This window comes from Podarcis raffonei, chromosome 9, assembly GCF_027172205.1.
Source record: "Podarcis raffonei isolate rPodRaf1 chromosome 9, rPodRaf1.pri, whole genome shotgun sequence".
Taxonomy (NCBI): Eukaryota; Metazoa; Chordata; class Lepidosauria; order Squamata; family Lacertidae; genus Podarcis; species Podarcis raffonei.
The window spans coordinates 41,434,517-41,454,635 of NC_070610.1; the positions used below are offsets into that span (position 1 = coordinate 41,434,517).

Below are 20,119 nucleotides of genomic sequence, written 5' to 3' on the forward strand. Positions count from 1 at the left end.
TTCGAATGGCATCGTTATGGCTGCAGCAAAGAGACCAGGTTGCCAGGGGGTGGGAGATATGTTTCTGTTTTATATCATACAATTAAGGTGTGAGTTGCTGATCAGAGGAAAAGGTTGCAATATCCTTTTCAGTGCAAGAGGTAACATTACATTGGTTTAGGTAGACTATACAATTAAGAATTCATTGTTGGCCATTTGTTCTGTGTTTTAAAAAGTTTTAGATTTTAAAGTTTTATGATTCATCTGTGATTTTGCTGTGCACCACCTTGATAAATAAAATTAAGGATACTGGGGAAGTGCTGCCATCCCTGTGAGATGAAAGAGCCAGATGTGCGGCAGGCGGTGAGAGAGAGGGGGATATGATCGTTCTCTCCTGCTAGTTTGATTTGCCTGATTGGTTACACCATTGGACCACTCTTAATACACGACGGGAGCAGCAGCTGATTTCTTGATTCCCCCACAAAGCTGACTTGAGACTTGAGAATAAACTGCAGGGTTATACAACTGGTTTTTCTTCTGCATGGCTTTGTACACCATTTTATCCAGACAAGAAATCTACAGGCTTGTCCTTCTCAATCCAAGAAAAGCTCCAGAGGCTATGTGCTGCTTGTGGCTTGGCATGGCTACTGATGTCTGAGCAAACATTTGTTTGTGCAGAAGTGCCAAACATAAAATGCTAATGTGGTTCTGTGCACAAGGGACTCTTAAACAAGGAACAGGCTTTCTGATCACATGCTATATGACTGGAAAGGAGTTGAGAAGAATCACTAAGAGTTCTTTCCCGGCAGAATCCCCCCCTCCCCGGTTTTGTTTGATGGTTTCCATTTTTTAAGTACAATGTAATACAGTATATGTGAATATTTTAGGACCCACCTTATTCCTGTAATTTAAACTGTTTTAAACAATTTTTAATGGGTAATAAACTGTAATAGTAATATTGTATATTTCCTTAAAATTCTCATATTCTCATAGAAGCACGACAGTAGTTTTCATAGAATCATAATTGGAAGGATCATCTAGTCTAGCCGCCTGCAATGCAGGAATATGCAGCTGTCCCTTACGGGGATTGAACCTGCAACTTGGGCGTTGTCAGCACCACGCTCTAACTAACTGAGCTATCAGTTTGTGAAACATAATAGTTTTTTACATTGTTTCTTTCTATGGGTACTGTTTCTGTTGTAGCTACTTACCTTATACATACGTTGATTGCAAGAACCCAGAAATCTTGACTTGCCTGCGGTTTCTTTGTGCTAGTTCTATTTTCTGTTTCTCTCCCCCTGCTCCCAGCTCACCTTGTAATTAGCTCGGTGTCATTTCTGAGCTCAGGGTACTTTCCTCTTTGCATTTTATGCAAAGTAAGTGCCACTGTGTTTAGTGGGATCTACTTCTGGATAAGTAAGTGTACTTATGAGGGCAGCCTGAGAGAGCTTTGGAAGTTTAAGCCTAGGGGAACTCAGCCGCCAACACTCTTTTCCTAAGCAATTTTTTTATTATGAGAAGCAGGCAATGAGTAGCTGGCAGCAGCAGAGGTCTTGTACACTTCTTTCTTAAGGCTTGCGTGTTCATAAGTATGCTCAGAAGTGTCCTTTACAAGCTCTCCAGATCACAGTGGCAGCTTTTAATTGTCTTTTGGCCAAGGAGACCTTGGACACTGGAATCTCCATGCATCTGACTGGTGATGAATGCTTCCTGAGCATGCTCAGTCTCATCCAAAATTTGAGAATCTTTGGGTCTGTATGTAATCGGCCCAGGTAAAATTTCAAAACTTGATTTCTGACCCATCTACACTCCTTCTGAAATGATTGCCCCCTAGTCTTAGTTTTTTTAGCGGTCTTTCAAAAAAAATAATCACATAGGAGTACCATTTATTTTATGAATTGTTACACTTCTTTCATGAAAAATGCAGTGAAATAAGATAGAAAACCAGTAATTTAAATTATTTATCATTTCTTAGCTAGAGAAGAATTGCTGTTTGCACCCCATGGTTGTTGGGTTTTTGTGTTTGTTTTTGCCGTGACATTTTTCTTTTATACTCGGGTTTCTCTTTAGATTGTATAAATCTTTTGCCTTTTTTGACATTTTCTCTCTCTTTCACAATTGTCTAGCTCCTCAGTTGTTGATTTTAGTTATCAAACAAATGTTTAGGTATATAAAGCCCTTTATTCCTAAGATAAAGAGTCTGTTTAAAATCCCTCCATGGGAGAGTGGCTGTCATGTGTTTACAAAGGAAGCCTTGATTTTATCAACCACAGGAGGAGCAGATGTACCATGTGACTATGCATATAAGAAGCCTCAGGGCACACAAAGGCATTAGATTTAAACTGCGGGGAAATATTAGGCCATTTGAGGAACAGTATCCGCTATTGCAATGGTTCTGATATCCTAAAGGCTGGGATTGTATGACTACTTTTAACAACTACCACCTACCCATGTTATATATTGCCCCCCGCCTAAGACTTTAAACATCATTTAATCTTTCCCTTTTATTGTGTCTCTTTCCACTTCCCATTTTTTTCCTAACATGTGTTAGATTATAAATCTCTTGTACATCACTCATAAATTGAGACTTGTGAAATAATTGTGTGGTTTTTATATCACGCTCTTACCTTTTTTATTACTCCTATCCATCCCTTTAGCTATCTGTTAAATACAGCCAAACCGGTTGTCGAACATAATCTGTTCCGGAAGCCCATTCAGCTTCTGAAATGTTCGACAACCGAGGCATTACTTCTGTTTGGCTGCAGGAGCTTCCTGTGCTCAAGCGGAAGCAGTGTTGGACATTCGGCTTCTGGAAAACATTTGAAAACCAGAACACTTCTGTGTTTTCGGCATTCGGGAGCCAAAACATTCCAAAATAGAGCTGTTTAGGAACCAAGGTTTGACTGTACACCATTCTTTGATATCAAACGTTACTTTTAAACTGCAGTATGAAAAACTGCTCAAAAACAATGCACTCTCATTTTTAAATTTGCCTCCACCAAAACACAAAAGAAAACAGTGTTGCCATGATGAACATTTCCAAAGAAATGCTGCGAAAGAGGATGCTAGCCAGTTAATAGATTTGGGGCGGGCGGGCAGGGGGAGAGACAATGGGAAAGTGGCCATTCTATGTAATGATCACCACTCTCTCTTGCCTTTTTATGTATGTATCCAGTTTGTACTGTCTGGATTCAAGCTGCTTTAATTTCTGTAGTTTATAGAATAATTAAGATTAACAATATAATAATATTGGATTTGAAACTGATTTTATGTATCTAATTGCTGTTTGTTTAACAAAATTTCTATACCATTTGATTCTAAGCAGTTTACAAGAAATATTAAAATTATCAATTAAAACAGCTAAAAACAATTCAAAACATTTTAAAAGAATTAAAATAAACAGTAAAAGATTAAAACATTTCAACTTCTATAAGTCTGGATAGACTTGCCTAAACAAATATGCTTTAAGCAGGCACTGTAGAAAGAGTACAAGAGAGGTGTCTGCTTCATGTCAGCCAGGAACAAGGTTGTCATTATGATGCCTCTGCCCTGGGCTCCCCTCTGCCCAACAACTTCAGAACAATCCTTGCTGTAGGGCCTGTAGCAGAAAACAAGAAAGGGTAGCCATATCCTCCACCCACCCCCATATTCAGCTGAGACCCCTCTCAAGCAGCTGCCTTCTTCATATACAAGCAGGCAGCAAAACAAATGCAGCAGCAATGGGAGATTACCACATTCCCCCCCCCCCATCTCCACATTTTCAGAGTTTCTCAGGCAGCTACCTGCTGACTGTTCCATGTGGCCAGCAGGCAGCAAAACAAGTGAAAGGTGATTCTCTCATTTCTTCCTCCACCTCAGCACACACATTTTTCTAAGTCTTAGCAAAGGGGATTGCAAGAGACATTCGAGAGGGGGAAGTGCTTAACCCCTTTCCACCACTGTGGAGCAGTGGAGGATGTGCAGTTAAACACTTCCTCCAAAATCAGATTACCACCCTGCTGCTTTAAACTTTAAAATCCACGGCAAATACATTGAGACCTCAGTCTGGTCCAACACTGCCAACTTCATTTATCTCTCTGTTCATGTTAGACTGCTGAAGTAGGGACAGTCTTTCCATTTTCTTGAAGTCTTCAAATTTTTCCTGCTCTTTTTCCCTGTAACTGGACCATGTACCTTTGATCACTTGCTTCATATATCCAGCTACAGAGAATACTGGTACACCCTTGTCACACAGGTTAAACAAGTATTATGCAGTTACTGTTTTGCTTGCCTTTCTCGGAAAACTTTATTTTCCAAAGCCATTGCATTAAACTAAATTATCAATTCTGTCCCATATTCACGTGGTATTTATGACCCCACTAGTATGTCTTAATAGATCATCCTTCTGTCTTGGCTTCTCTGATTTTAGCCGTCTGTTCTACTAATGCATCCACTGTGCTTATGATAATCTTTGGCTATATGAAAATACAAGACACAGTACATTCCCTGAAGTATAGCAACCAGAATGAGTTTAATCTCTGCTTCTTTTTTTTCTTCTTCTTTTAAGTTGGCTCTGTATGTGCTTTCATTCCTGGAACCCAAGGACCTGCTGCAGGCAGCACAGACATGTCGATACTGGAGAATTCTGGCAGAAGACAATCTTCTGTGGAGAGAGAAGTGCAGAGAGGAGGGTAAAGTTCATTAAACTATTAATTCAATCATTAAAGTTTTTTTTTTAAAAAAAAGATTTTTCAACGTCCTTTATGGAAAAACAATTCAACATGTTTTGTACATTGTGCTTGGTCTATGTGATACGTGTATCTTCACCAGCAATAAAAATCCATATATGTGTCAGTTGCAGGCTAAATTAACTATACTTTGCATAAATTAATTAACTGTAAAGGTTAGGAAGCAGAATTGTTTTAAATCCAATAGAAATAGTGGGTTCAAAAAACTCAGGTGAAGCCTATCAAGTGCAAGCAAAACTTCTATTTGGCAGTTTTTTGTGTTCTTAGCCAATAATCCCTTGAAGGAAAGCAAGAAGTGGTTATTTTAGTGGTTTCTTATCAATTGCACAATCTGGTTAGGTAAGAATTTTCAAAGGTGCCTAAACAAATCAGAAAGCCAGTGTTAATTAAATTCACTGCCTTTCTACCATCTACTTTTGTGAAACTACTTCAAGGCAACTTACAAAAATAAGCTCTTGCTTGTTGTTGTTTTTCCCTGGAGAAAATATAAGTTTAAGAAAGACTCTCCAGATGTGAAACCTGGCTGTTGTGTTAAAGGCTGATCAAGTGGATGAAATTGGAGCAGCTTTCTCTGTACATAAAAAAAAGGATGTTGGTACTTATTGCTAGGATTGTGAGATCAAATGGCTAGAGAACAGACTCCAAGAGGTGGATGTTTATCCACATGTTCCAGCAACCAGAGTTTCAAGCTAGTAATGAGATGCACCAGAGGGTAAAGATAGAGAGGATAACACAGAACCTAAGACTATCTTTGTAATATGAATGAATGAAAGAGATCACAGAATCATTGAGCTGGGATATACAAAACCTTTGGCAGAAACAGTGCTTAAAAGCACTTAAGAGACTTTAAAAAAAAATAATTAGTGTCAGTGGCATAAAATTCTGAATCCAGGTGCCCAAAGGAAATAAATAAGTAGTATGAGATGCTACACTAAATCTGGGTTAGCTTAGCAGACATAAGCAGCAAGAAACAGTCTGCTGATCTCAAGAAAACAAATCTTAGAACTATGGAAGACTTGAAAATGAAACCAATATATGATTGATAATCTTTGAATAAAATGGAGTTTTGAGATGTAACAGCTGATATTTAAGAAGAGATGATGGGATTGAATTGGTGAGGATATGTGGATAGATACTCCAGTATAGGCTTTTTAGATAAGATACTTAAAAGGGCAATGAATATTGGTGAAAGCACCTTCTGCCAACCTGGTGCCCAGCAGATATTTTGGACATCCTGTTAGCCCTGCCCATTGGCCATACTGGCTGAGGCTGATGGGAGTTACAGCTTAAAACATCTGGAGGGCACCAGGCTGGGAAAGGCTGGATTAAAGTACAGAACAGATTTGGAGAGTGTTATCAGCTGGGAAGTAATGTTAGCGTATAGCAAAGTTGCTAATATTTTCATTCACTTGGAAGGAAGGGTGTGAGAGAAAGGAAACTGACATTTGTTGCCTGTTTCTGATTTTTGGTTTTAATATAGGAATTGATGAACCATTACATATCAAGAGGAGAAAAGTAATAAAACCAGGCTTTATTCATAGTCCATGGAAAAGTGCTTACATCAGACAGCACAGAATTGATACTAACTGGCGGCGAGGAGAACTTAAATCTCCTAAGGTAATCATCTTTGAACAAAGAACAATATATAATGAATTAAGTTGGATTGGGGCTTATTCTTATTTAATAGTAGCCAAATTGTTTGACATTTTTAAAAGACACCAAAACTTTTAAAAGGAACTTTCAAACTCTTCAAGTTTTAGCATTTGTTGCATTTCACCATTATCTTTTGTCATAGCCATAAGTGTTTTAACACATAAAATTGAGTGTGTATTGGGGTGTTGCCTATTCTTAGAACATTAGGTGGCTAAATGATCCAGATTCATTGAATGCATGTGCATATGCTTACATATTCTATATGACCCTATCCTTTGATATATCCATCTTTTGAATCATATCTCTGCTATTTTATGCAATCACCAAGAATCGTAGCGTTACAGAGTTGGAAGCGTAATCTAGTCTAACCCGCTACAATGCAGAACCCAAGGTTTGGGTTGTGATTATGGAAACTCAATTGGCAAGGGGAAAGTAAATAGTCTGAAAGGCAGGGGAAACTTGCACAGAACTCACCTGTGTTGGAGTAGTGTACAGGTTTATATTATAATCCAGTGGTCTCCTCAAGCCTTTAGGAGCCCCATAGAAAGTGCAGCACTCTGCACACTGTGACATATTGCACCCTTTTGGGGACCCTGCTATTAAATACATAAGACTCTCACTATTCAGTCCATGCATCACAATGACAAGCATTTCATTATTTGCATTATAAAATGAAGTAATTTTCCAACATACACAATCTAATACCTGATTTGATGAAAGGTTTTGTGTCTTCTTTCATATTGTACAAAGAGTTCAACTCCTTCCTCCAATCAAACTAAGTGCCAAGGCACTAACACGACTTATTACAATTTAGTTTGTGCTAACAAACCTAGGTGGGGCTATATATTAATACTTATCCAATAGTATTATGGTTAGTCATGGTTTTGTGAAACTTTTTTTAATGCCTTAGAGATTAAGCACTAAGTAATTCTAACCATGAGAATATTTAACTAAGGCAGATTAAAAATGCAGCATCTATCATTGTTTGGAAACCGCAGGAGATTGCTGCAAGCATGTTCTAGGAAGAAGAAAGAACTACAACTGGTGCCTTACTGCTTCCCAGAAATGATATGGACTGTCCAGAGCATATCATTCACCAGCCTATGAATCAAATACTATCAAATACTAGCAAGCCTTTTGATATGTAAATGGTTGCTACAGGGATTGTGCTTTTGGCCTTTTCAGTAGTAGGAGATGATGTTAAGGTGGATGTTAAGGTTTTAAGAGTCGGTAGCTACTTGTCCATGCAAGTAAGTAAGTAAGTAAGTAAGTAAGTAAGTAAGTAAGTAAGTGCTAATTTGCATGGTTGCAACAGACAAAAAAAAAGTAAAATTGTTTGTTAGCAAGAAAGATTGCAGCATTAAGAAGAGAAATCTAGTTTGTTCCTGTTGGTAAACTAGCTTATTGCGTAGAAAGCAGTAACAACAAAAAATTATAAGAATCCAACCTGTATTTTCTATACATGAGTAGTAGTGAAGTATATGTAAATTCTTCTATATTGTCAGGTGCTCAAAGGTCATGATGATCATGTGATCACTTGTCTACAGTTCTGTGGTAACCGAATAGTGAGTGGCTCTGATGATAATACATTAAAGGTTTGGTCGGCAGTTACAGGAAAGGTAAGCCAAATTGTTAATTGTGTTCTAATAAAATTCATCCTAAATATGTTGACAGAATTTTTCCTGATCAGACATACATTAGCTTCATGCTACTTCCTCTCCCATTCTGAAACTGAATTATGGTTTGTTTTAAACTAGAGATCCCAGTTAATGTCTGAGCTGGGCCACTGAGTGTTAACTCAAACTGGCTAGTAATTCTTGAATTCTGTTACTCAGACTTCATCAGAAAAGCACAAGAAAAGCTTTAAAGTATATGGGCCAGGTCAACTAAAAGCTGTTCGTTCACCAGTGCAAGAGATTGGAGGGTTTCTTTTGGGTGGTTGAGAAATGCTACAGAATTTACTGTCTCAGCACTGCATGAACTCTACTGCACATGTTTGCAGAACAGCAACATAGATTCTCTTCCTTTGGCTCCCAGTTTACTGGATCCAACTCATAATTATTATATGTCAGGATATTTTTGTAGTATTCTTACATTTATTTACCTTTTAAACTATGATAGTTTCAAATGCACTTTGTCCTATTGAAAATGTTATTTGATTTTTTCATAAAAACTTGTATTTTTATAAGTTACTTTGTGTGCTCTACCAGAGTCACAACTCATACACCATTAGAAATAAATGGTAGTTCTTTGACAGTAATTTTGCTATGGAATTATTTGCCACATGTTTTCCAGTAAATATCAATATATGTTTATCATTTCTGTGTCTGATGTATATTTTACCAACATGTATCATGTTTCTAAATGTTTCTCTGTCTGTCTTGTATTCTTTTATATGAATCCAATGTTACCAATGGTAATTTGTTAGCAATCCTCTATCTAAGCTTGTTTTCTCATATTCCAAATGGCAGATAGAGCGACTTCAGTAACAAATGTAAGACTTTTGTTAAACGCTGGCATTGAATTAGACTTAAAATAAAGCTTGAAAGTCATTCAGTAGAATTCACTGAGAACAGATGTCACAAATAATGGCTGTTCTTGATAGTCAACCAAATTGTGGTTTCCAGAACCCCACTTTCCCCTTCACTATGATCCAGTTAATGTCTACAGTGTCCAATGGGACGAACTCCCATTGGAGTCAAAGCACAGTGCTGCTGTGTAGGCTTCAACAGCAGATGCTACCTATTACTGGTATACTTACTGGAAGTTAATAATTCTAGGATTAGGATTAGGCTGCTGGTCTCTGATCTTTATCTGTACTTCTGCTTGAAGTCAGGGGCAGTGCCCATCTTCCCTCCCCACAGTCCATGCTTGGAGCTGCACTACAGAGGACTTTAGAAGCTCAGTACAGTTGCCATGGTTATCCCTCTACAACTTCAAAGTTGTGGCTTACAATCCAGTTTGAAGTTGGGAAGGAGGGTTGGGGACTGACTGTGGCTTTTATACACACCCACACCTGCTTTTTCCTTTCACTAAAATCCTGACATGAAAGGTATTGCCTCATGTAAAATTTAGAAATCCAGATAGGACTTACATTTTTCAGTGTGGAAATGGGGGAAAGTGAGACACTTCCCCCTCCCATTTATAAATGCAATGCTGCTGCATTTGAATTATGATATAATCACTTGCCTGCCAGTGTAGTAGCTTCGTAACAAATTATAGCACATCATTGTGTGAAATACGTATGAAGAGTTGGGTAAATTCATCTATCTTTTGTCATCTGTCCTCTTTGTCTAAATGGTAACCATGACAAATGCTTGCTTTCAGTGTCTAAGAACACTTGTTGGACATACAGGTGGAGTTTGGTCATCACAAATGAGGGACAATATAATCATCAGTGGATCTACAGACCGAACCCTTAAAGTGTGGAATGCAGAGACTGGAGAGTGTATACATACATTATATGGGCATACCTCAACTGTGCGTTGCATGCACCTGCATGAAAAAAGGTAACTGTTTATCAACAATTGTAATTTGATTACTTCTTCAGCTTTCCCAATCAATGAAACTTATATAAGCTTCAAAAATTTAATTGCAAAAATTAATATTTTAATATAAATCTATTCATACAATCTGAAATAAATAATGAATAAATAATCCTTACATTTGTAATGAGTTTTTATGCACAATTGTAGAAAAAAAACCCCAATCACATAGAAAACTTTGCAAAGGAGAAAAGGGGGAGAAGACCTGAAAAGTGCAGGAATAGAACCACAAGGTCGATATTTAATCATGTAATCAGATAATTGTTTTCTACTAATAGCCTCTTTTCTTATATAGCCATCCTACTTGTTAGTGTGGTAAAATCACCTCACTTTAATTGACAAAAGGAAAGGCTCTTTCTTTCTCTGCTTGTTTAAACATTACTTTAAGTTTTCGCTCAATTTAATAACTGCCTTTTTAACACTGAATTTCTTGCATCAAAAGTAGACAGAGCTGTAGCTTCTAAGTCCAGGTCTTAAAACAGAAATAGAGCAAAACTTTTAAGCGGAAAAGGGGAGAACTAAAGATAACTTCCAGACGCAATTTTGCTTTAAAAAGAATAATAAAATATCAATTTGCAAACCCATTACTAAAAGATACGTGACACATGCTTATAGTTTTGAACTGGGGTAGTTCATGAACCTGTAATCTTCATAGGCTGATTATTCTGTACCAGTTAAGGAGAAGTGCTAAAGGGGAAAGACATCTTTAAAGTCTGGGTCCACATTAGTAGGTAATGTTGCTTCAAGGACATTAGCAGGTGTACTTCATTTCTAACATTCTCAGATGGTAAACATAGGTTCGTTGACCCAAAGCTACTAACAGCTTGCTGCTTCTGAGGATAAGGCTGTCAAATATGTTATGAGAAGTGGCATTAGAAAACCAAGCTTGCTTACATTTTTCAGTCTTAAAATCTGGTGCCAAGATTTCAGAAGCAACGGTTGTAGCCACTGTGTCTGTCAATAAGAATGGGTTAATTACCTGCTTTTATACATAGAACTTATTTAGGTAGCCGTCTGAACTAAATACAATTAAAATGGCCACATAAAACTAAATGCAGCTTTTGTTTTTCTTTTTCCCCCCCTCCTAGAGTTGTCAGTGGGTCTCGAGATGCTACCCTGAGAGTTTGGGACATAGAGACAGGCCAGTGTTTACATGTTCTGATGGGTCACGTAGCTGCAGTCCGGTGTGTACAATATGATGGCAGGAGGGTTGTTAGTGGAGCATATGATTTCATGGTCAAAGTATGGGATCCAGAAACTGAAACCTGTCTACACACCTTGCAAGGGCATACTAATAGAGTCTATTCATTACAGGTAAGCATACTGCATCTGGTGCTATAAGTGTCCTTCAGGTTTCCACTAATAGTTATGGACGCCAAATGGAATATTTGCTGAGTAGCCAGCAAATAATAAAAGTGAACCATGTTCTATGCATCCTTGATTTCCTTTCTCTTCCGTCCTTTGTCTCTCTAGTCCTCTTAATTACATTATAAGCTTTAAATAAAGAGAGCTTGACAATGTGTTCCTACAATGCTGTGAGAGCAACTTTCGTACCAATCTTCACTTGCATTGTAGGAAAGGTCAACTGTATCCACATTTATCTTACATTTCATTCATTTAAAACCTGTCTTTCTTCCCATAAGGGAGCACTTGCAATCATACAAACCACAATCCAAAATTATCCATTACCAAACTCTACAACAAAACCACACTCTGGTTTTGTTTTAATGATGGTTCTGTTTACTTTTAATTTTGGTAGTTATAGCTGTTTTTAATGTTTAATATTACTTTGGGGTAGAAAGGCAATTTACAAAATATTTTTAATAATTAAATTAGAACACAGATTCAGGATTAACCAAATAAAAAGTTTTAATATACTTCCTTAAAGGCCATTGGGGAAAAACCATACAGGCAGCAAAGGGGACAGTATTCCATAGGTAAGGGAGGTTTCATTGCCAAAATGATTCTGCCCCTTGTAGAGGTCAGTCTCACTGAGCATGGCGCCACCATATTATCATAATGCATTGCGAGATATACTCTGGATGGCACCTTGGGCCCTAACCATTTATGCATTTAACCATTTAGGTTAGTACCAGCACCTTCAATTCAGCTCAAATAAATGGCATATGGTCCATGCAACTAATATTGGTTATTAACTGAGTTGGGGAGAAGGTTAGATTTGATCCACTGTTAGCATGGTGTTTCCAGATAGCAGAACCAGTAAACCAGAGAACATTTTTATCTGCTAATTCATCTTTAGAATATTCTGGTGCTTGACTTTGTAGAACATCCTCTAAACAGAGTGATGATAAATGTCAATGAAGGAAGGAATAGAAATCTATTAATGACCTGTATTTAAGTTGACCAAATAGCTGTCTTTGTCATTTTAGCTTGTTACGGTATGGTATAAAAGAATGAATTCAGGTATTATTAGAGCCAGGATGTGGAAAATATAAAGAGCTATTTTTGTTGGTATAGTGCAGTGTTGCACCAACCATGAAAATAAGTTTTCTCCAAATAAATTGTGCTGCTGGCATTTAAATAAACTGGAGTTCAATACTTCTAGTGAAACCTATGCACAAAGTATTGAAATAGTTCATTTGGTAGTTATAAAAAGTTGAGTTATAGGAGTTTTATGTTAATTGTTTTCCTTGCCACACACACATGCTTAAAATAAAATTTCTGCTAAAATGTTTAATGTATGTATAACATCATTAATTTGCATGATATGTTCTAATTGAATCTTTTGGGTCATAGTTATTTCAGTTTAAAATAGATCAAGGTGTGCCATGTATAAGATGGAGACAGGACAAAAAGGGAAGTCTAAATTTACAGTGTTTCCCTTTTCTCTGATTCTGATGTGTCGGGGAGAGTGAGACTTGGTGAATCACTTGTGAGGTTGCATTGTTGAGGCTTTTTAAATGAACTGTGTCAAATTGTGCAGTTTTTCTTTTCCTTAGACATGGATGCTGCATTAGTTCAATGAACAATTGGTTCCTTGAGAGTCAATGCGGTTTAGTGGCTAAATTGTGCTGTGAAATTTATCCTAGAAGATCTGGGTTACAGCCCACACTTAAGCATAAAACTCACTTGTTGTAAGGATAAAATGAAAGGGGGTAGGGAATAAGAGCACGTGTACAGTTTTACTCCTTAAAAGAAGCGTGGGATAAAAACGTAATATATGAAAAATTAAACAAATGGTGTCCATCTGTTAATTAACTTGGTGTTACTAAAACAGAGTTAAAGTAGTATCCAGTATTCTAAATGGACCGTATTAAATTAGGATAATGGAAAATTCAATGAAAATATTTCAAAAATGAATTGTAAGTGGTTTTGATGATTGCAGGCCAAAACCTTATTTATAAAACTGTAAAAAAAATTAGCACAATTTAAAAGATAAATAGAATAAAGCTTAATTGATACAGATAAGTTCATTTCATCTGCTAAATTGCTTGGTCATGTCTTTCATCACTCTTGAATTTCAGAGGTGGTCTTTTAGCTTCCCCACTGGTACTGTAGCACTGTATGGACTGAAAAAGCTTAAGCCGAAGAATAAACAGTAATTCTTAGATATGCTAGAACTCCTGGACTAGACTTACATGCACATTATATATAATTAGTAAATAATCCTGTAGGCCCTCCATAAGTACAAGATGAGTTTCACTCATGTGCGGAATGAGTTTTACCCCTCTTTGCTACTGCCTTGGGGAAATAGAGTTTATTTGAATACTGTAGTCTGACTGCTTTAAGTTACTTTGCTACATATGAAAACCTCTGCATTTACAGATGTACCACTTTAATCATGTGATGCATATAACAACCTTCAAATTATAATTATAATTTACAAAAGCCCATCCTTTCATCATTGGTAGTGTAAGAATAAATGAAAACATCACCTGGCATTAATTTAATTTTGGATCTAAAGGCTGCAAAGGCCTGCCTTCTCATAGAGGAAGGAAACTTTTAGGTTCTTCTCTTGAGTTAGACGAGGATATTTCTCATTGCCAATAAATTTGCTTTTTGATATAACTTCACTTTAATTGCTTCTTTGAGAGGATTGAATGGAGGACAGAAATAAGTAACCATTTAATCAAAGCTTTGATTACTAGATGAGAGCACCATATTTAATTGTTCCATCTGTTCGATGGTTATTAATGTAAAATATTTCCTATTAAGGTAATAAGCATGATATTAGAAATATTAATATTTCATCATTTTAAGATGTATTGACATTTTAACTCATCACTGTATGCTTCGATTCCTTGTGGTTCTCAGCAGTCTGCATTTGGGGGTGAATGCCAGATTTTTAAGGATTCTTTTTTTTTGGGAGTGGGGGCTGTTCCTGCTGTTGCTGTATGCCTTTCAATCTTAATTTGTTATTAGGCAAGGACAAGATATATTTGGTTGATCAAGCTATATATTTAAACTAATCAAAGCTTGCATCTGTATTAAAATATTTTTTTAATACACATCATTAACAGGTAATATTAAAATAATATACAAGGATGCAGTGAAACATTGCTCTAGATTAGCCTTTTTCTCTTTGAAAGTGAAGTGGGACATATTACAGATCATCTTTGTGATTTAAGGAAACCCTTGTGTATCTGTAAGTAAGGTTCCGGCTAGTTTGGCCATAGTCACTTGTTCCAGATACATGTGGAGTAGTTCCTTGTGCAGTTTGAGTCACAGTGTAGCATATATTTGGATATCAAGAAATTAAACCAGAGAAGCTGGGTTTAGGCAGCAGTGAGCAATCTGAAATGATCTTACTGTTTCTGAACGTATATCAGAAATGCTTATCCCCAAAAAGTTTTTGATTTGAGTTTCTACTGAAATGAGGCTGCATTTTAATGTTGTATTTTAATCTTGTTTGTAAGTTCATTTTAATTAATTGTTTTTATACCTGGTGTTAGCTACCCTGAGCCCGGTTTTGTCTGGGGAGGGCGGGTATAAATAAAATTTATTATTATTATTATTATTATTATTATTATTATTATTATTATTATTTTGTACATATCTAGCTATGTATGGGACTGCAGAAGTAAACATAATCAGTGTTTACAGATTTTTTTAAACAATAAAAATATATTAATTTAGTTCACATTTCCCCCCTTAGTTTGATGGTATCCACGTGGTGAGTGGGTCTCTTGACACTTCAATCAGAGTTTGGGATGTAGAGACCGGAAACTGCATTCACACATTAACAGGCCACCAGTCGTTAACAAGTGGGATGGAACTCAAGGACAACATTCTTGTCTCTGGGAATGCAGATTCTACAGTCAAAATCTGGGATATCAAAACAGGACAGTGTTTACAAACATTGCAAGGTAAGCTTCTCAGGGTCTTATGGAACTAAATGTAAAATTCTCACAGGACAGCTCAGTATTAACGACTCTACAAATGTGGTTATACAGTGGTGCCCCGCAAGACGAATGCCTCGCAAACCGAAAAACACGCAAGACGAAAGGGTTTTTCGGTTTTTGCGTCGCTTCGCTAGACGATTTTCCCTATGGGCTTGCTTCGCAAGACGAAACGTCTTGCGAGTTCTTGCGAGTTTGTTTCCTTTTTCTTAAAGCCGCTAAGCCGTTAATAGCCGCTAAGCCGCTAATAGCCGCTAATAGCCGTGCTTCGCAAGACGAAAAGACCGCAAGATGAAGAGACTCGCGGAACGGATTAATTTCGTCTTGCGAGGCACCACTGTAAATTGAACACATGCTTAAGATCTGAATACAATAAAGAGGATAGGCTCATCTGCTGGTGGGAAATGAATATGGGGGAAAATACTCACTTTTGCATTTTCTATCTCTGTTTCTGTTATTCTCTCTTGATATCGTTGAATGATTTGTTCTGTTGTAATAGTTTCTTTTTGTTGGCAAGAAAAGTATAATAAATGGCAGTCGGATATGCTATGATAGCAAAGAGGAAGGAACTAGTTTGTCCTAAGCAATTAAATACTTAGCCATTGAGAGAGAGGTCATAGGAATTTTGACACCCTTAAGCATCCTGTCTGAATTTATAATTGCCCATCTATGGCAGTGAAGCATTCTGGAGTGCTTTCTGCCCAAACCCCAAGTTGCCACCCAAAAGGTAGAAAAGATACTTTGACTCTGCAGTGGGTCACTTTGACTCCACCCCTCCCTCAGTTCTTTCCAAATATGGTTTTCCTACAGAATTAGTTTCTGACCAGGATATTATGCCCTGGGCTTTCAAATGACACCTTGCAGGAGCAGAATGTCTGCGTGTCTTGGAACCTTTCTCTGGAAAAAGACCAACGCCATGTTGCGTAATTAAAACTGAAGTATTCTACAGGATAAAATTAACACTAGAGAAGTGCTTCAATTGTACATTTAGCCAAGCTATGTTCTAAATGAGTACCTAGTACTTTGAAGAAAAGAAAGGATCATACATTTTAACAAATAAAATAAAGCAAGAAAAACAAAGCTCCAGAATCAGACACATTCTCCCTCTTTGTCCTTGGGCATCATATTTCTATGAACTGACTGTCGGTGGTTATGCACTGATCTAGTAGAAGTATTTATTGCTGAAGAAAACAGTCTGAGACAGTTGAAAATTTGGTCAAGTTATTTAATCTAATTTATTTACTCTAATAAACCACATTAATCTGAAAAAATGCAGTCATTAAAACAGCAACTCATTATTTTCATTCGGAAGTTATTGAGACATTCTAGTGGCTGGGGGTTAATTGGAAAGGCAGACAGTACATAAGAACACGCTGCCTATTCATATAAATCAAAAAGAATGATTTCAGAGTACGTGTGGCATTTAAAAAGGTGAAGAGTGGGGGAGGGAAAGAAAAATGTTAGTGTTTCTTTTGTTTATTGCTTGGACATATATGCATAGATATGTAGGCATATTCTTTTCAAAACAAGTCTTTAAAAATAAGAGTCTGGGTTTTTTTTAACATACTATCAGATTTGAAGTATGGTCTTTACAGGCTTTTATCCATAAGTTATTATGGAAAGTCCATCATGCAGTTAAGCCAAATACGCTTATTATTATTCTCGGATTGGAACCTTTCGTTAAAGTTTGGTTATTCATGTGGGTTGATGAGAAAATGTCATTAAGAAGGCAGTCTTGCAAATAAAAATCAAGAACGCACCACACACTGCTCTATTCTCCTCTCTGCTACATGAAAGAATGACTCACACAACTGCCACAGGGATGCATTGTTTTCCCCTAGTTGGGAAAGCACTATGGATGGATTTCAGATGGCAAAAGACGAGCAGCCTTCCCCATAGACACCTCCTTCTACAGCCTGCATAGCTTTGCAAGGTCATCTTCAGATAAGATGGACAAGCACTGCCAGCCTGCTTTAAACAAGTCATTCTAGGATGACTCTCAGTTTCTGTGCTCTCTTTCTTCTTGCCCAAGAAAGAGAAATCATGGTCACTGCCGCCATATATCATGCTTTTTCCTCAGGTGTGTAAAGTACAGCACTATGACAGCTGTTAATTTCATATTGGTTTCTCCTTTTCTCTCGGCAAGGTGTTTTTAAGCCAGGAGTACTTCTTCAGTTGCTTCATTGGCTACTGGCAAATTTTCCTCTACTTTCTGTTTTTGATTTATTGAACAGATTACACACTAGCCTCTGTCTGACATGTTTCCTGTCTTCAATTGCTTTAGGTCCCAACAAGCATCAAAGTGCTGTGACCTGTTTACAGTTCAACAAGAACTTTGTAATTACCAGCTCAGATGATGGGACTGTAAAACTATGGGACTTAAAAACGGGTGAATTTATCCGAAATCTGGTTACATTGGAAAGCGGAGGCAGTGGAGGTGTGGTATGGCGGATCAGAGCCTCTAACACGAAGCTAGTTTGTGCAGTTGGAAGCCGGAACGGGACTGAGGAAACCAAGCTGCTGGTATTGGACTTTGATGTGGATATAAAGTGAAGCTTGAAAAGATTATTTTGTCCAGAAATGCAAATAATGTTCTATCCTCCCTCCCTCCCTCTGCAAAAAGGAAAAAAATAAAATCCCTTGTCCTTGGTGGTGCAGGATGTTGGCTTGGGGCAACAGATCCTAAAGACCTACAGACTACGAAGGAGAAGACACAAAGTTGACGAACTGTAACTGACAAGAGAGGCATTTGCTGTCTCATCACATCGAAAGCTTCACTTTTGAATGGGGGCAGCTTTGCAAAATATGACTTTCCAAATCAAGCCAGGTGCAATTATTTCTTTTGTGTGTTCCTCTCAGTGCTCGTTGAGCATGGTGGAAACTTAAAAAGTTGTTACGATTCTTGTTAACCCTGTCCTTTTACCACGGAAATCTAGAAAGGAGCTTCATACCTCCATTATTAGTTACTGATTGTCTTTCAAAGAAGAGAGCATCTGTGACAGCAAAGAGTCCTTTCCATGTGTGGAAAAGCTAAAATCTTACTGTGAATTGTTTTTGTACAGTTTTACAGCTTTTTATGTTAATTTTGCCAACCATTGCCAATGTCAATCACAGTATTAGCCTCTGTTGATCTTATTAACTGTTGCTTCCATCTATGCTCTTCAATGCATAAGTTGCTCTGAGGTGGCAAGTTGTCCAGAATTTGGAGATTCCTCAGATGGTTTTAATACATGATGCTGGTGCTAGAAGTAGGTCTTCAACTCTGGGATTGTTGTCCCACCCCTGTACTGTATTCCCAGTGGCCAAACTTATTTATGCTGCTAAATGAAAGGAAAAAAAGCAAATTATTTTTATTTTTTTTCTGCTGTGACGTTTTAGTCCCAGACTGAATTCCAAATTTGCTCTAGTTTGGTTACGGAAAAAAAAAAAAGACTTTTTGCCACTGAAACTTGAGCCAACTGTGCCTCTAAGAGGCTGAGAGTGGAAGAGTTTCAGACAATTTAGAGTGAAGTTTGCTTGCAAGTAAAGAATTGAGAGTGCGTGCAAAGCTTTTTCTTTTCTTTTTTTTCTTTTCTTTTTTTTCTGGGCAAAAATTAAAACACATTCCTTGGAACAAAGCTCTTGCGGCCTGTTCTGTGGGGAAACGTTTCTTTGTGAGGGCTGTGGTGAATGGAATAAACAGACATAATGAAACTGACAAGATGTTTTTTAAAAAAAGAAACATACCACAATGAAAATAAATTGCTGGTCAGTCTTAGTGTTTTACAGAATTTGAGAAGAATGACTGTTACAGTTTTATGGTGGTGAGGAACTGACAAGCAAAAGCGATTTGGTTTTTGTGGTAAAGTTGTCACATGAAAAAAAAAATGCAATTATCAATTGGTTTGCCTCATTCTCCAAGAGCCACAACTCAAGCTGAACTGTGAAAGTGGTTTAACACTGTATCCTAGGCGATCTTGTTTCCCCTCCCCCCTCCTTTTTGGTTTATTTATAGTCTGATTTTTAAAAAAAAATCAGATTTCAGTTTGTTAATTTTAGTTATGTAACAACCTGACAGGATGGAGGAAAACAACCTTTAAAGGGATTGTGTCTATGATTTGATTCACTTAGAAATTTTATTTTCTTATAACTTAAGTGCAATAAAATGTGTTTTTTCATGTTAATATGTCTTCCTTTCAATAAATATTGTCATTTAGGTTTGGATCAAGCACAGGATTTGGCAGACACATAGATTCTTAAAACAATCATAGTTTAATTTTACTGAAAGGTCTTTAACAAGCTGTTTTTCACAATCAATTTTAAAGAAACTTCTTAAAATTTAAGAATCTGTGAGGAAAACTGTCTCAAGAGCAACTATTCTTTCTCCTTTTCTGAGGGTTGTTGCCTTGCTTAATGAACCTTACTGAATTTCACATGGGGGTAATATCCAAAGATTTTATTCTGGAGCATGCTGGTAAAATAGAAGCAAAACAAATGCAATTTGCACTGTATACAAACATGTTTCTTGAAGTTCTAACAGTTTCCTCTGAAAGAATTTTGAGATGGAGAACAGAGTATTAGAATTCATTCTTAATCTTGCTATGTATTTTGATTGACGGAAAGACATAAATTTGTCATTCTCCCAAATCATGTCCCTATGGGAGCAGGAAAGGCCCCTACGGAAAGCTGAGAGAGAAAGAAGGTAGCAATAGACTGTGTAAGAAGGATCTGCAAATGAAAACGGCTACAAAACAACCTGAGCAGAGTGCCTTTGTGGCAGCGGCAGCAGCAGTTATAACCACATCTCAGACCTATTTACAGGCAAGTCAGAGGGCCTGCGCAGGATGAGGAGAGGGGAGATTGTTCCATTGGGCCA

The 20,119-nt window shown here is 37.3% G+C and overlaps 1 protein-coding gene across 5 annotated transcripts in view; it reads left to right on the top strand.

The window, feature by feature from the left end:
• FBXW7 (F-box and WD repeat domain containing 7) overlaps positions 1-19,427 on the top strand; it is a 119,704-nt gene extending 100,277 nt beyond the window's left edge. For 4 of the 5 annotated variants that reach the window (XM_053403098.1, XM_053403097.1, XM_053403101.1 and 1 more), the window contains 7 exons: positions 4,526-4,649; positions 6,187-6,323; positions 7,865-7,978; positions 9,687-9,868; positions 10,993-11,218; positions 15,021-15,231; positions 17,549-19,427. In XM_053403098.1, coding sequence (XP_053259073.1) covers positions 4,526-4,649; positions 6,187-6,323; positions 7,865-7,978; positions 9,687-9,868; positions 10,993-11,218; positions 15,021-15,231; positions 17,549-17,817 — 1,263 coding nt within the window. In that variant the 3' untranslated portion in view covers positions 17,818-19,427. Of the gene's footprint in view, positions 1-4,525; positions 4,650-6,186; positions 6,324-7,864; positions 7,979-9,686; positions 9,869-10,992; positions 11,219-15,020; positions 15,232-17,548 lie in introns of those variants that run through there. The other variant, XM_053403102.1, reaches the window with a different exon arrangement.
• The last annotated feature ends 692 nt before the right edge of the window (positions 19,428-20,119 follow it).